Source organism: Metopolophium dirhodum, chromosome 3, assembly GCF_019925205.1.
Source record: "Metopolophium dirhodum isolate CAU chromosome 3, ASM1992520v1, whole genome shotgun sequence".
Taxonomy (NCBI): Eukaryota; Metazoa; Arthropoda; class Insecta; order Hemiptera; family Aphididae; genus Metopolophium; species Metopolophium dirhodum.
The window spans coordinates 37982690-37997111 of NC_083562.1; the positions used below are offsets into that span (position 1 = coordinate 37982690).

A 14422-nucleotide genomic window follows, 5' to 3' on the forward strand; every position below is an offset into this window, starting at 1 on the left:
TGTACGCGAGACCGGTTTCCACGTCGGCAAAACGAGTGGTCGACGAATTGGGTGTCGGCGAATCGGGCCTGAAACCACACGTCATCGTCGCGGATTTCGCCGAAAGAGTCGATGTTTAAAGTAAGTTAGTATTCATATTATTTTGGAGCTTACATTTACTTTTTAGACTTCAAATATATATTATTTAATGCAGTGGCGTATTTATTCCAGGAGTACTGGACTCCCCTCTCCCAGAACCTCTCTCAAAAAAAAAAAGAAAACTAAAATTTTTTACATATTTGCAGACACCGATTTAAATGGGCACGCGCGGACATGGTATTTTTCCATGAACAAAATATTATTTATATGAAATATAGTTTAAAATTAGCTAACCGACGCGGTCGAATGCTCAAAAACGCGCGGCCGCGCGTTATTAAACTTTTCCTTGTGTTGTATGATTTGTATGTAATATATTATATTATAATATATTATTATCTAACTACCGAAAAAACGCCGCTGGAGAGCGCTGCGAACATCCACCAGTTTTCGTGACCCGTACTATAGTGTATTATACTATTATCCATTGAGTATTATTCTATGGTATTACCACTTTATAAATACTAATGTATTAGATAAACGTCAATAATTCTCGTGAACGACGCACACCATTCTCTAATAAACCATTTCTATAAGTAGCTATTATTAATCTATTTGAATTTTTACTTTGCAAACAAGGCAATTTGACTGTCGTAGAATCATTTACTGCATGTTTGTATTTCGTTACCGAACGACTGCGGGCGGCTTCAAGTACAGTTCATATTTCTTCAATAAAATAGTTAATATCCATTGCGTATGTAAGTACCAAATAAATATATAATAAATTAGTAAATAATAATAATAGGTCATTGATCTGATGTAAGCCGTAAGGAACATATTATAATATTTATAGTGTTCATTTAGGACCATGTTTATACCTACGTAATATTTATTTTCTGTCCGGAGATTAGCGAGTGACTGTCATATTGTAATAATATTTCTACAATTTTAAAATTATAAACCTTTAATTATTTTTACGTACTAACGCGAAGTTGACAACGTATTAAGCTGTCATCGAAATAATATTAATTGTCGACGTGCATGTACTGAGAATAATAATTATTAATAAACGACTATACGCGAGGTACGAGACACGTTTCAATATTCGTATAATCGTATACCTAACCTATATTATATAGGTACTGAACTTTTAAATACAAAATCATTTTATTTTCATTTCTTTAAAAATCAATCTGTAGCCTGCTCTATCTAGTATGCTCTGTGTCTCTTTTATGTGTGTCGGTTCATAAATGTCTCTGATAGAAAATGCACAGAACCTTGCTAATCGTCGAATGCAATGTTTTTTTTTTTTTTTTTTACTAACCTTTTGTTTAAAATGAGTTAATATAGAATATTCATTTTTAAATACAATGGTCTCTCGTTTATGATTTAAATACAGATTTTACAAAACCCAACATTTAATCATTAATTTAACTCAAGTTGATTTCTCTGCATAGATTTTTTAAACGTTGATAACCTGGTGCCCTCTGAATAGGTTATCATTATTTAATGGACAAATTATTGTGAATAGTATTTTCTGTTTAAGAATCTGGAGATTGTAGTTTGCATTATGCAGTGTTTGTTCCTACAGTATAATTTTTTTTAATTTTTTTTTTTTTTTTGTTTTCTAAATTGCATTTGCCTACGGGCGCCCATGGATTCCTTCCAATTTTTTTTTATTACTTTAACTGTACGCGGGATGGAATCAAAGAGTTCTATGTGACAATATTACAATTTTTTTAACTTAAAATATTAAATAACTTTAAAATTTCTAGTTTGGAAACAAAAGGTTCTACAGATAGAACTTCTTGTTCCCAATTCTATTTTTAAAAATAAAACGTTCTATCGATAGAACATATTGATTCCAAATTAATTGATTTGTTCTAACTTAATTTTAACAATGTGTTTATATGTGCGTCATTACATATGCACTGACCTGGTCATCTAGGGAGGTACCTTTCGGTATATAAGTACCATCGACGTGCCGCGTGTGAATGCGCCAATTTTTATAAATAACAACAATAAAGATGCACGGTAACTATTGTATATTTACATATACTTATTTCCGATAACACTTTTTGTTTCCAATAACTATTTGGTTTATTAGTTAACACTTTTTGATTTAAATATAAATTTAAAAACAAAATGTTCTATCGATGTATCCAACACATTGTTTGGATAAGGGTCACATAATAGGACCTTTTGTGTCTGGTAACTTTTTAAATATTGGATCGATTAAATTTTTTTCAAAGACTTAAAAATAAAGAAACATAAATCTTGACTGAACAGATAAAAAAAAACCATTTTTGAAATTTTTTAATATAGAACTCTTTGATTCCAAGCTCGCGTCTAGTTATTTTTTTTATAATGATTTTTTTAATATTGATAACCTGCAGGTGACCTCTGCCTAATCATTCTTTATTGAATTAATTATTGTGAATAGTATTTTCTGTTTACTTATCTGGAGATTGTGGTTTGAATTATTTAGTGTTTGTTCCTACTATTGAATTTCATCTAATTTTGTTTTAATTTCTAAAATGCATTTACCTCCAATTTTTTTAAAAATTAATTTAACTCTAGTTGATATTTTGTAAAGATTGTTTAAACATTGATAACCTGGTGCTCTCTGTATAATAATTTTTTAATGAACTAATTATTGTGAATATTGTTTTCTGTTTAGGAATCTATAAATTGTAGTTTGCACTGTTCAATGAGTTTAACTGTATAATTTTTTCTATTTTTTTTCTTTCTAAAATGTATTTGCCTACGGGCTCTAGAGAACCCCTTCCAATTTTTTCTTTCATTTATTTAACTATTATTGTATCATACTTAAACACGTTATAAGAAACTGGCCCAAACAAATTAATTTTATTATGCGGGTAAAAAGGTAATTCACCCAAACGCATGACGCCCGATGGCGAGTGGGTCACGGTGGGTTTCCGTACACCAGTCCATCTCAAAATCTGTCTGTAACCTGTCATAAACACAAGACACTCATTGTGTATATACGACATGTGAGGGCTGTCAACACGACGTCAAATTTCGAATTTTGGCGGGACGGGGTGTGGAGGGTTGCGGAGTGCCGGGGAAACTACCCGCTATTTTGGCGCGTAACAGACGTGCCACTGCGCCAGTACTGGTTATTATGCTGGCCACTGAATTTTATATCATAGAACCACGAATGAAGTTTTAAGTTTTAAGTTTTAATATTATACAGTTTAAACATCGGCCTACGATATAATGTATTTTTTTAAATAGTCAAACTGAATCACCGAAACAGCTGTGGAACTATATATTAGCGCCATCTAGTGGAATTTTGGTGGAAAGTCAACAATACAAAAAGTACTTTTGTCGTAATAGTACTGGACACTGTCACATGTCTGGGATGATAGTGTTTGGTACTGACCATGAATTAAGATATACAGGATGCCGAACGACAGCCCGTTATCTGTATTTTTGTGAAGTCGAAAGTTTCTAGGTTCCCATATTAACTTAATGCACCGAAATGGTTACGGTGGCGAAATCCTTAACTAATTTTGTATGATTACGACCATTGAGTATCGCAATAAACATGGCGGGAAATTAACATGATGATAATTTTTACGATAAAAATATGTAAAATTATAAATCTTAGTAGATGGTAGCACTGTCTTAGTTCATTAAACGCCACTGTGGCAAAAAGCACTACAAGTCATTCTGGATTTTTGGAAACTTCCGTCTTCACGTGATAAGTCCCTGTTCGGCATCCTGTATATCTTAATTCGTGGTACTGACTATAGTACTGAAATTCAATGCTTGGTCGCTACTACATTTAGTACTTACCAGTACTGGGATAGTCATAATTTTCAGACAACTTTCGATATCGTTATATGTTTTTTTTTTGTAATTTTGTTATTAACGCTATAATATTTTTTAGAAATATATAGTTTGGAAGGGTCCGTGGCTTCTAACGCCCCCCTTGAGCCGCTCCTGATTAAAACACTTGTGTAAAAATGTATATTGAATAAGCGATGCTACATGGGGGCTGAGCAATGCGACAGCAGTATGGCCTCCGTATAGTGGTTTTAACCAGGAGAAAAAAAAAAGGTGGCATTGTGCTAGGGACCGGTTATAATAGATTCATGGAAAAGAGCGTCCGTCACCCGGCTACCCGTCGCGTCTTGGGTGCGCCACGGTCGCGGGACGCCGTGGAGATAACCGTACCACACGAGTCTACCTGTTCTTTTTGTTCCGCATTCTTCTCGCTTTCCATCACTAGACGCGTATCCAACGTCCGTGTCCGACATTCAACACTGCAACCGATCGGCATTCCGTTACTACGCGCACATGTTTCTATTATATTAGATTTTTGTTACATCATTGTGTCGTTCGCCAAAATTGGTAATTTTTTTCACCACCCCGTCGATATTCACAACCGTTCCACACACGTTCGACGTATAATACGGTGAATCGTATCGGCCCTTGTTCGTAACGATTGTTGTATCCTATTATCATCGGTGTTATAGACTTGTAGCTGTCCCGGTTCCAAAAATATGTCTGAGGCTGGCGATAACGATTTGAACAATTCGACCGATGGTAGCAGTTATTCCGGCGGACCCCGATCGATTTCGTCGAGTGACTCGGACGTTGACAATAGACCCGTCGTCGAATACGGGTCGCGGCCGTCGTCGCGGGCCGACTCACCGCTATCCATGTCCGACGACAGCGATGCCGAGGTGAATATTGTCAACAACATGTCAAACTCTACTGACGATAGTGATAACGACACGTAAGTGACATTCCTAATTTATAAATGTTACTTAGCTATATCTCCCCGTCCGTGCCGTGAGTTTAAAGGTATAAGGGTATATAAGGTATAACGGGTATAAGGCGTCAGGTAGGTAACCTGGTGGTATCTTGAATAAACTCCTCGGCAGCAAATCTCCTTTTTGGCGGTGGTTCACTCTCCCGATTTTTAAAACTCTCCCGGGTCAACACTATGTTTACCTGTAAGAAATGTGTAAACTCTCCCGGGTCAACATTATGTTTACATGTAAGAAATGTGTAAACTCTTCCAGGTCAATATTTTGTCTACCCGATGAAAATAATAATATGTAAACTTTTGTGAGCTGTTCAAAATTGTGTGCACTAAATTTCTAATTTTATGCCCCACGTTACTGCACTACGTGAGTTTTTTCCACCAAGTGCACTGTGCAGTGATAGTTGCATGAGCTACTGGAGATAATAAAAATATGTATAGGACTCTTAGATCATATACAATGGATAGAGCCATGGTCTATAGATTACATATAACATCGATGATGTACATTTTAGCGACGAGTCCCGCCACTCGTGGGTTATGTGGTCTCTACTGCGCCAGCGCTAACACTTAACTATTCGCATGTGTAGATCAGCTAGCGCATGTGGTGGCGTCTCGTCGCTAACATGTAGGTACATAAAAATATTGAGTTACGGCTCCATCCTCTGTATATGATCTAAGGTGGGACTAACGTCAGTAATGAATCGATGAATGAATTTAGACGAACTGAAGACAACGATTTGAGCAATTCGACCGATGGGAGCAGTTATTCCGGCGGAACCCGATCGATTTCGTCGAGCGACTCGGACGTCGACAATAGGCCCGTCGTCGAATACGGGTCGCGGCCGTCGACCCGGGCCGACTCACGGCTATCCATGTCCGACGACAGCGATGCCGAGGTTAATATTGTCAACAACATGTCAAACTCTACTGACGATAGTGATAACGACACGTAAGTGACATTCCTAATTTATAAACGTTACTTACCTATATCTCCCCGTCCGTGCCGTGAGTTTAAAGGTATAAGGGTATATAAGGTATAACGAGTATAAGGCGTCAGGTAGGTAACCTGATGGTATCTTGAATAAACTCCTCGGCGGCAAATCTCCTTTTTGGCGGTGGTTCACTCTCCCGATTTTTAAAACTCTCCCGGGTCAACATTATGTTTACATGTAAGAAATGTGTAAACTCTTCCAGATCAATATTTTGTTTACTTGATGAAAATAATAATATGTAAACTTTTGTGAGCTGTTCAAAATTGTGTGCACTAAATTTCTAATTTTATGTCCCACGTTACTGCACTTCGTGAGTTTTTTCCACCAAGTGCACTGTGCAGTGATAGTTGCATGTCATGCCGTGCGCAAATTCCGGTTTCAGGGGCAGCAAGAGATTAATTCGGCCCATTCTTCAAATTCATCATTAAACCCAGCCCATAGTTTTACTTTTTTTGCTATTGGGTATCAAAATTAAAGTTGTATTGATTATTTGTTTATTTGGATAAACAGTTGTACAGTAAGGTACTAAGCCACTTAAGGTGTACTTTTCCACAAGCCTATAGTTAATAATTATTATTTAAAATATGATAAAATAAACAAACATTAATAATAATATTAAGTATATATTTTAAAAATAATAATAATTAAAGTAATAAGAATTGGTAGTAAATAAAACAATAAAACCCTCTTATTAACATTCATACACTTTTTTTACAAACTTATAATACTAATCTACGCTCTACAGGTATTACATTTTTAAATTCATCAATTACACTCTCAATATTTACAGAAGAAGTTAATTCTTGTTCGACAAATAGAAACAATAATGCATTTAGTCTATCTTGTGTCATGGTAGATCTAAGTTTGCTTTTAACAATGGTAAATTTAGAAAAACTTCTCTCACAATCACAACTCGTGACAGGGATAATACCAAAAACATTTTTAAACATAGAAAAAAATTATTAAAAATATTTGATCGATCACATTTTTTTAACCAGTCAAGCCACTTATAAACATAACCAGAGCAAGTACCTTTAGGAGTATGAGTATCTTCTAATTGTTTCAAAAGGGTTATCTCAGAAATTAATGATTCTTTAGAGATATGGAAATATTTATTCAATAGGTCAAATTCTGTGTTATAATTTTCTATTTTAATATCCAAATTCACAAGATTATTTAATATTGTCTATCACTAATGTTGTGGTGGCCCAGCATCGTCATGGCATATTAGTGTACGATGCACAAGACGATATTACAATAACATTAAAAATCCAGTTTACTTTTAGATTTGTTGACCATAAATGATAATAATATTTACGATTAAAAATCATGGCTGTTTCTTTATATAGTAGACAGGTTCATTAGTTTTACACTGATAAATTCTATAATCATAAAATATTCATATCTATACTTGACCAAAAAAAAAAAATCATTTGTGGAAATATAATTTTACCGAGGCCCAGTAGCCCCAAAGAAAGTCCAGGGGCAGCATATGCTGCCTCTGCTGCCCCCGTGCGCACGCCTATGTTGCATGAGCTACTGGAGATAATAAAAATATGTATGGGACTCTTAGATCATATACAATGGATAGAGCCATGACCTATAGATTACATATAAAATCGATGATGTACATTTTAGCGACGAGTCCCGCCACTCGTGGGTTATGTGGCCTCTACTGCGCCAGCGCTAACACTTAACTATTCGCATGTGTAGATCAGCTAGCGCAGGTGGCGGTGACTCTTCGCTAACATGTAGGTACATAAAAATATTGAGCTACGGCTCCATCCTCTGTATATGATCTAAGGTGGGACTAACGTCAGTAATGAATCGATGAATGAATTTAGACGAACTGAAGACAACGATTTGAGCAATTCGACCGATGGGAGCAGTTATTCCGGCGGAACCCGATCGATTTCGTCGAGCGACTCGGACGTCGACAATAGGCCCGTCGTCGAATACGGGTCGCGGCCGTCGACCCGGGCCGACTCACGGCTATCCATGTCCGACGACAGCGATGCCGAGGTGATTATTGTCAACAACAATATGTCAAACTCTACTGACGATAGTGATAACGACACGTAAGTGACATTCCTAATTTATAAACGTTACTTACCTATATCTCCCCGTCCGTGCCGTGAGTTTAAAGGTATAAGGGTATATAAGGTATAACGGGTATAAGGCGTCAGGTAGGTAACCAGGTGATATCTTGAATAAACTCCTCCGCGGAAAATCTCCTTTTTGGCGGAGGTTAACTCTCCCGATTTTTAAAACTCTCCCGGGTCAACATTATGTTTACATGTAAGAAATGTGTAAACTCTTCCAGGTCAATATTTTGTCTACCCGATGAAAATAATAATATGTAAACTTTTGTGAGCTGTTCAAAATTGTGTGCACTAAATTTCTAATTTTATGTCCCACGTTACTGCACTACGCGAGTTTTTTTCACCAATTGCACTGTGCAGTGATAGTTGCATGAGCTTACAGATTACATATAACATCGATGATGTAAATTTTAGCGACGAGTCCTGCCACTCGTGGGTTATGTGACCTCTACTACGCCAGCGCTAACACTTAGCTAGCGCAGGTGGCGGTGACTCGTCGCTAACATGTAGGTTATTTTAAAAATAAATTACCTAATATAATATAATATATTAATAATTTACTGTATGGACGACGCTGCCGGCAGTGTTGGGAATGGATAACTAATAATTTATCTAGATAAAGATAAAGATGACTGTAATAATTTTTATCTAGATACAGATAAAGATAATTATACTAAATTTTATCTAGATAAATATGAGATAATTTCATGTTTAATTTTGAAAATATTCAGGATATCTACTACAGTCTAAAGGTAAAAAAAAAATACATAATTTAAAATTTTTTTAAATGAATGTACTTTATAAACTGATTTCAAACATTAATACACATAAAATATAAATTATTTTTTTTAAATAAAAGTCATAAGAAGATAACAGGTCATTCTCTGACTTAATAATAAAAAAGCTTACATTTAAAAAATACAATAATAATACATTATCGTCCAAACCCGTATATAACATCGCAGCAACAATAAACGTACCCGCACGCACACGATTGCGTGAGTCGCTTATAAGTTATTAATTTAATACCACAATTAATGTAATAGACAAATATAGAGTATGTAGTAACTAGTAGGTTGACTGTTTAAAAATTTCGCAATATTTTTAAAAAATGTAAAATTAAGAATATTATACAATTAATTTTCTTCATTTAATCAATTCATTCAAATCTAACCTAACCGAAAAAACCGAAAAATTCTCTTCCGAAAAATATCGGTTCCGGTTTAGGTTCCTAAGAAAATCAAAAAAGAGTTTCCGTAAGGTTTCGGTTCCAATATTTTCAATAGGTTCCCGTTAAAATACCGGTATTTTTAATTTCGGTTCCAAGTCCTGATGGTAACCCGTTACGATGGCGGCGCGGCGTAGACCTTTGCACTGGTCGAGTTATGGACGAGCTAGGACCACGGACGTCAGAGGCGACGGACCCGAGAAAACTCAAACGTTTCAAAGTCATAAGGTCGTGACTCCAGCCTGCAGCGCTGGACACAGATACGGCTGACGAGACGCCAGGGCGAAAACCGTGGAGAATATAATCTTGATCGTGGCGCGATTTGCTGACTCGCTTTTCCGCATCACCGCCGATTCCACAACACCAAATCTCTTCGTTCGCTCCATGCAGTGTTGGTCTCTGCCGTATGTCGACATAGTCGTCACCTGTACATTACTGTACTATAGAATATTATATCTATATAATATATACTATATAAAATCAATGGTGCTACTGATTTATATTTATGGGACTCAGTTTGCTCAGGTTGTCATCCTTTTTAAAACGAAGCTTACTAACGAAGCTTACACACGTATCGATGTATGGGACTTTCCGGTTTATATATATCGCTTTAAACTTGCGTCCCCCTGCCAGATCTAATTTTATTAGAGTTTTTTTTTACTCCTGTTTGACCTAAGGACATTTTTACAGTACCGAGTCGGAGTATATGCCCAGGCCCAGCGGCTATTGGATGGACGAGTTCGTCACGAAGAAAATGGAAGACAGGCCACCGTGTTACGACGATATTGAAAACGACCGTATTGCTAGTCCTGATAACGTTGAGGCACCTATTGCTCATAGCTACGATCAGGCACCTAATGCTGATAGCTCTGATGAGGTATGTATTATCACATTATTATATAACATTATAGACTATAAAGTGCTTTCAAATACACAATAACTTATACCTACCTATAGAGACTGCTCAGTTCTACTACTAATCTGGGTGGACAATGCTCGAAGACCGAAGTTCTGTTATGATACAATATTACACGGAGGTATACGAATTTGTTGTTTTTAGAACTTTTGAATGTATTTATAACACTTATTATTAAGCAATACGCAACACCAATAGACACCTCGATGTATATTTTTATTCATCAATACAATAAATTATTCCCATATTTGTACTAAAACCAATACAATTATGAAATAATAGACAATAGTGTATTATGAAATTTCAAAATCTTAATACATGGTAATTCATTAATATCATAGGCCTATAAACTAGGTCTATGGTTAATATAGTGGTCAACCTAGGTAGAAATGACATTGCCCCTTCAAATATTTGAAGTAACGAGTAACGTAATTGCATTACTTTTTAAAAGTAATTTACCTAACTTTGAAAGAGAGTGTAAAGACTGCCTTTATTCTATTAGAGAAAAAATTTAATTTGAACAAATAACTCATATGAATAAAAGACACATATCAACAATATTTTTTAAACAAAATCAAAATTCTAATCTTATTAAGTTGGCAATTTTTCCATTACATTTTTTAGAACATAACTTTTATAATAAAAACATATATTTAACTAAATCAAAAATTTTTGAAATTTTTATTCAAACTTTATCTCAGGCAGAAAGTGAACAGTGGAAAAAAGAAAGAGTGTATCGATTATGAGCAAGTGCCAAAGCACACAAAATTAAAACTTGTAAAAACTGGACAGTAGAAGATTTAAAAAAACTAAATCAAATATTTTTTTTTTGAACATTACCTAATTTAGATAATAAAGGCAATATAAAAGTAAAGTATGGGAAACAAACTGAGTCAATAGCATTAAATGAATTTAAAAAATGTTTGGAAAAAATATATTGAAATGTTAATTAGTTATTGATTCTGTAAGACCCTGGATTTTGCTAGTCCAGATGGAATAATACTGAGTGATGCTGGTATAGTGGAAAGTATTCTAGAAATAAAATGTCATATTTCATGTTAAAATAAACACAATAGAAAACGGTAAACCAAACTTAAAATATATTCAAATAGATAAAAATGGAAAACCAGAATTAAAAAAAAAAAGTTCTATGTATTGCACATTTTCACACAATGCCAAATGTTAATTCATTGTACTGACTTTAACTCATGTATACTATTTATTTACAATATTAATCTTGATACTAATATTGATCCAATTTCCATAATACTTAATTGAAAAAGGTGAACATTTCATAGAATTATTGTTAGAAAGAATGGCATATTATTTTTTTAATTTTTATCTACTGAAACTGGTCCAGTAAATACAACTTATCAATACAACTTTATTGTTTTTTTAATTTTAACTGTATTTAGTTATGTTTTAAATTTATTTTTGTTTGTTTTTTATGGTTTGAAAGTATATTTAATATTTTTATTTGATTAAATTTACAACCATTGAGTAAGTTCATTGTTGAGGAGGTGCATTTCACATATCACATTTTCCAATATTCATCGTTTGGCATTCTTTCGCACATTTAAATATTATTTCAAGTCCCATTGAATATTATACAGCTCTATATGAGCATATTATGGCTCTCACACCTTTCCTATATCGGGCGTTATGGATGTTATTATATATATTTATATTTCGATATACCTATAATGTAAGGCTAGATATTTAAAGGTTAATTTTGTTTTAATTTTTCAATTAAACTATGTTCTATATGTTCTATATAATGAATGAATAAAATTTACATTTTAAGTAGTTAGGTTCATTTATTTTGTTTTAAATTTTATTTTATTACATTTCAATCGATTTTGTTTTCATGTAAAAAATATTTCAGGTAATTGTTTTTTTTAGTACCTTCTGGCTAATATAGAAATACTTTATAAATACTACCTATATAGTTTTGTGTTGGTAAAAAAAATAAAGTTAGATAGTGTTATAAAGAAAAATACTATCAACTTTTTTTTGACTAGCCCAGGTACCTATTAAAAAGTTAAACAAAACTATATCTATGTACTTTTTAACTTAACTAAGTTAACCAAAAATGTAATGAACTTTTAACTTATGCTTATGAATTCATATTAACTAAACTTAACCTATAGTAAACAAAAACATACTTTCCCAGATTTGCTATAATATTGGCTAATTATAAATATATTATATTAATTATAATTATATTTGCTAACTATTAATATTGGTTCTTTTATTTTCATGTCAGCCACCTCCCGTGTACGACGCTAGTCATTATGTTCAGCCTAGCCGGCAGAGCACCCTGACCACGCCCATGTCGAATCGCAACAGAGTGGTCCAGCCAAACTATTTAACCGTCACCGAAGTTACGACGATGACGACTTCTGAAGCGGTGATCCGTCGGGACAACCAGGAAAATATCACACAATCCCAAATGATTTATTCCGATTGCGGATTTCCGCGTCGGAGCCATTCAACGTACACGACCGTGTACCAAGGTCCTCGGATGACGACCGCACTAAACGGGATCGTCCCCAACCATGAAGAAATCGCCCAAAGAGATAGGCACAATATGCTTTCAACAGTATGGCGGATGCCGTCGATGACCGTGCCTTGGCCAAGACACCGTTATGGTATTTCCTATTATGCCACTAATCAACACCCGACGTCCCACTACGAATTTGTATTACAACGGAATCGATATAGACCACCTAGGTGAATTTCTAATGCCTATTCCTACGCTGTATTGGGTTTTACCATTGATTGGTTTTACTTATGTATATGACCTGCAATCTCTCGATTTCTATAATTACTAAATATCACGACAAATTTTTATATTACAATTATAGCTATCCCGCCCGACGTTGCCTTGGCCAAATATTTGTATTTTTAATAAAACTATTTGTAAATAAATGTATATGCTGCATATTTATTCTAACTAATGGCAACCGTTTACCTAATGCAAAAAAGAAAAAAAAAATTTTCTTTTTTAGTAAGCTGAAAAAAAAATCACGTTTGACTGTGGGAGCGACTCTTTATCTACCTTTTAAGTTGAAAAAAATAGCTATAAGCCTATAAACAACCTCCAAGTCTCAATAGGAATCTATTGATATAACTTTTATTGAAAACGGTCCAGTAGTTTTTGAGTCTGTTAACTTCGGATGAACATCCATTTTAAGCTGTATAACCCGATTTCGCACTTGAAAAAATGAAGCATTTAAATTATAGTGCTATATAGGTGTATCTAGGTTTTGGTGTACCTCATTTCACGGGCAAAATCGGATCAGTGACCGGCGTAGCTCGCCTTGTAAACTAATTCGACTGAGATGGACAATGGACCTGTGACGGATTGAATATAAGTGTATTATAACACTTGGTATAAATCAAAAATGGTTCAAACTACTCTATAATCTTTCCTGATATTTGTGACAAAAATTTAAAATTTTCACAAAATCGCTTTAATTTTTTTTGGAGTACAGGGTGTTTCTGAAATGGATGAGGTATTGAGGTCACTAGTATGTGCGTACCTCGTCAAATGGCGTTACTTGGGGCACTTTAAAATTATGATTGTAGATAACTTTAAAACTATTGAAGTTGGGGAATTTCATGTAATTACTAAAAATCTGAGTATTACTTTGTTTTATGAAAATATTGTTGCTTTGAGTTTTTTCTTAAACTCCTACATATTTATTTTTTATTTTTTTTGCTTGCCCCGCGTTGTACCTTGAAAGTTTAACTTGGGGTAAATATATAATTTTCATACAAAAACCAAGTTTCCTTCACTAAGACTAACTTGGGGCAAAAAAATTTTTTTTAAAGATTCCTTGCATTTTTTTAAATAAGAAAAACACTGCATTTATTTTTGAAATACTATGTACACTAGTTAAAAATAAATTTAAAAAAAAAACAATAAAATTATATATTTCATATGATTTATATTTTTATAGTTGAAAACGAAACAATATTTATACAAATTAGGAACTTTGGTATGTAGGTTATAAGTTATGACTTAGGTTATATCAGTCTTCTATTAAATCAGAATACTTATTTTAAATTATAATTAATTATAAAGGAATGTATAATCTACTAAGTTTTATCTTTGTGTAACATGGAAAACCTAGTGGCCTCGCCACCCCCCCCCCCCCAAACCTCTTCAACAGACAACAGACTCCTCTTTTTACTTACAGAAATATTTTTGTCTTAGAAGTCATTTTTTTAGGAGGCCCCAAAATTAAACTCTGGATCCGCCACTGGGACCACCTTGGCCCAACTGACACATATATCATTAAA

General features: G+C 34.2%; 1 protein-coding gene across 4 annotated transcripts; it reads left to right on the plus strand.

Moving 5' to 3' along the window:
- Positions 1 to 616: 616 nt before the first annotated feature.
- On the plus strand, positions 617 to 13036 carry LOC132941560 (dentin sialophosphoprotein-like). 4 transcript variants are annotated; one of them, XM_061009663.1, is made up of 6 exons: positions 617 to 833; positions 4581 to 4843; positions 5595 to 5825; positions 7713 to 7946; positions 9889 to 10075; positions 12381 to 13036. In XM_061009663.1, exons 2-6 carry the CDS (start codon positions 4608 to 4610, stop codon positions 12849 to 12851), a joined length of 1359 nt encoding a protein of 452 aa, XP_060865646.1. In that variant the 5' UTR covers positions 617 to 833; positions 4581 to 4607; the 3' UTR covers positions 12852 to 13036. The 4 variants fall into 4 exon arrangements, with proteins under 4 accessions (XP_060865646.1, XP_060865644.1, XP_060865648.1 ...); XM_061009664.1 differs by lacking the exon at positions 617 to 833 and adding an exon at positions 4335 to 4455; XM_061009661.1 differs by lacking the exon at positions 617 to 833 and having other exon boundaries at positions 4321 to 4843.
- The last annotated feature ends 1386 nt before the right edge of the window (positions 13037 to 14422 follow it).

Bases quoted from the DNA above. Each gene is read 5' to 3' on its own strand.
- LOC132941560 (XM_061009663.1), top strand. From the start codon at position 4,608: ATGTCTGAGGCTGGCGATAACGATTTGAACAATTCGACCGATGGTAGC. The intron at 4,844-5,594 runs GTAAGTGACATT...GAATGAATTTAG, and splicing joins GACGATAGTGATAACGACAC to ACGAACTGAAGACAACGATT. The intron at 5,826-7,712 runs GTAAGTGACATT...GAATGAATTTAG, and splicing joins GACGATAGTGATAACGACAC to ACGAACTGAAGACAACGATT.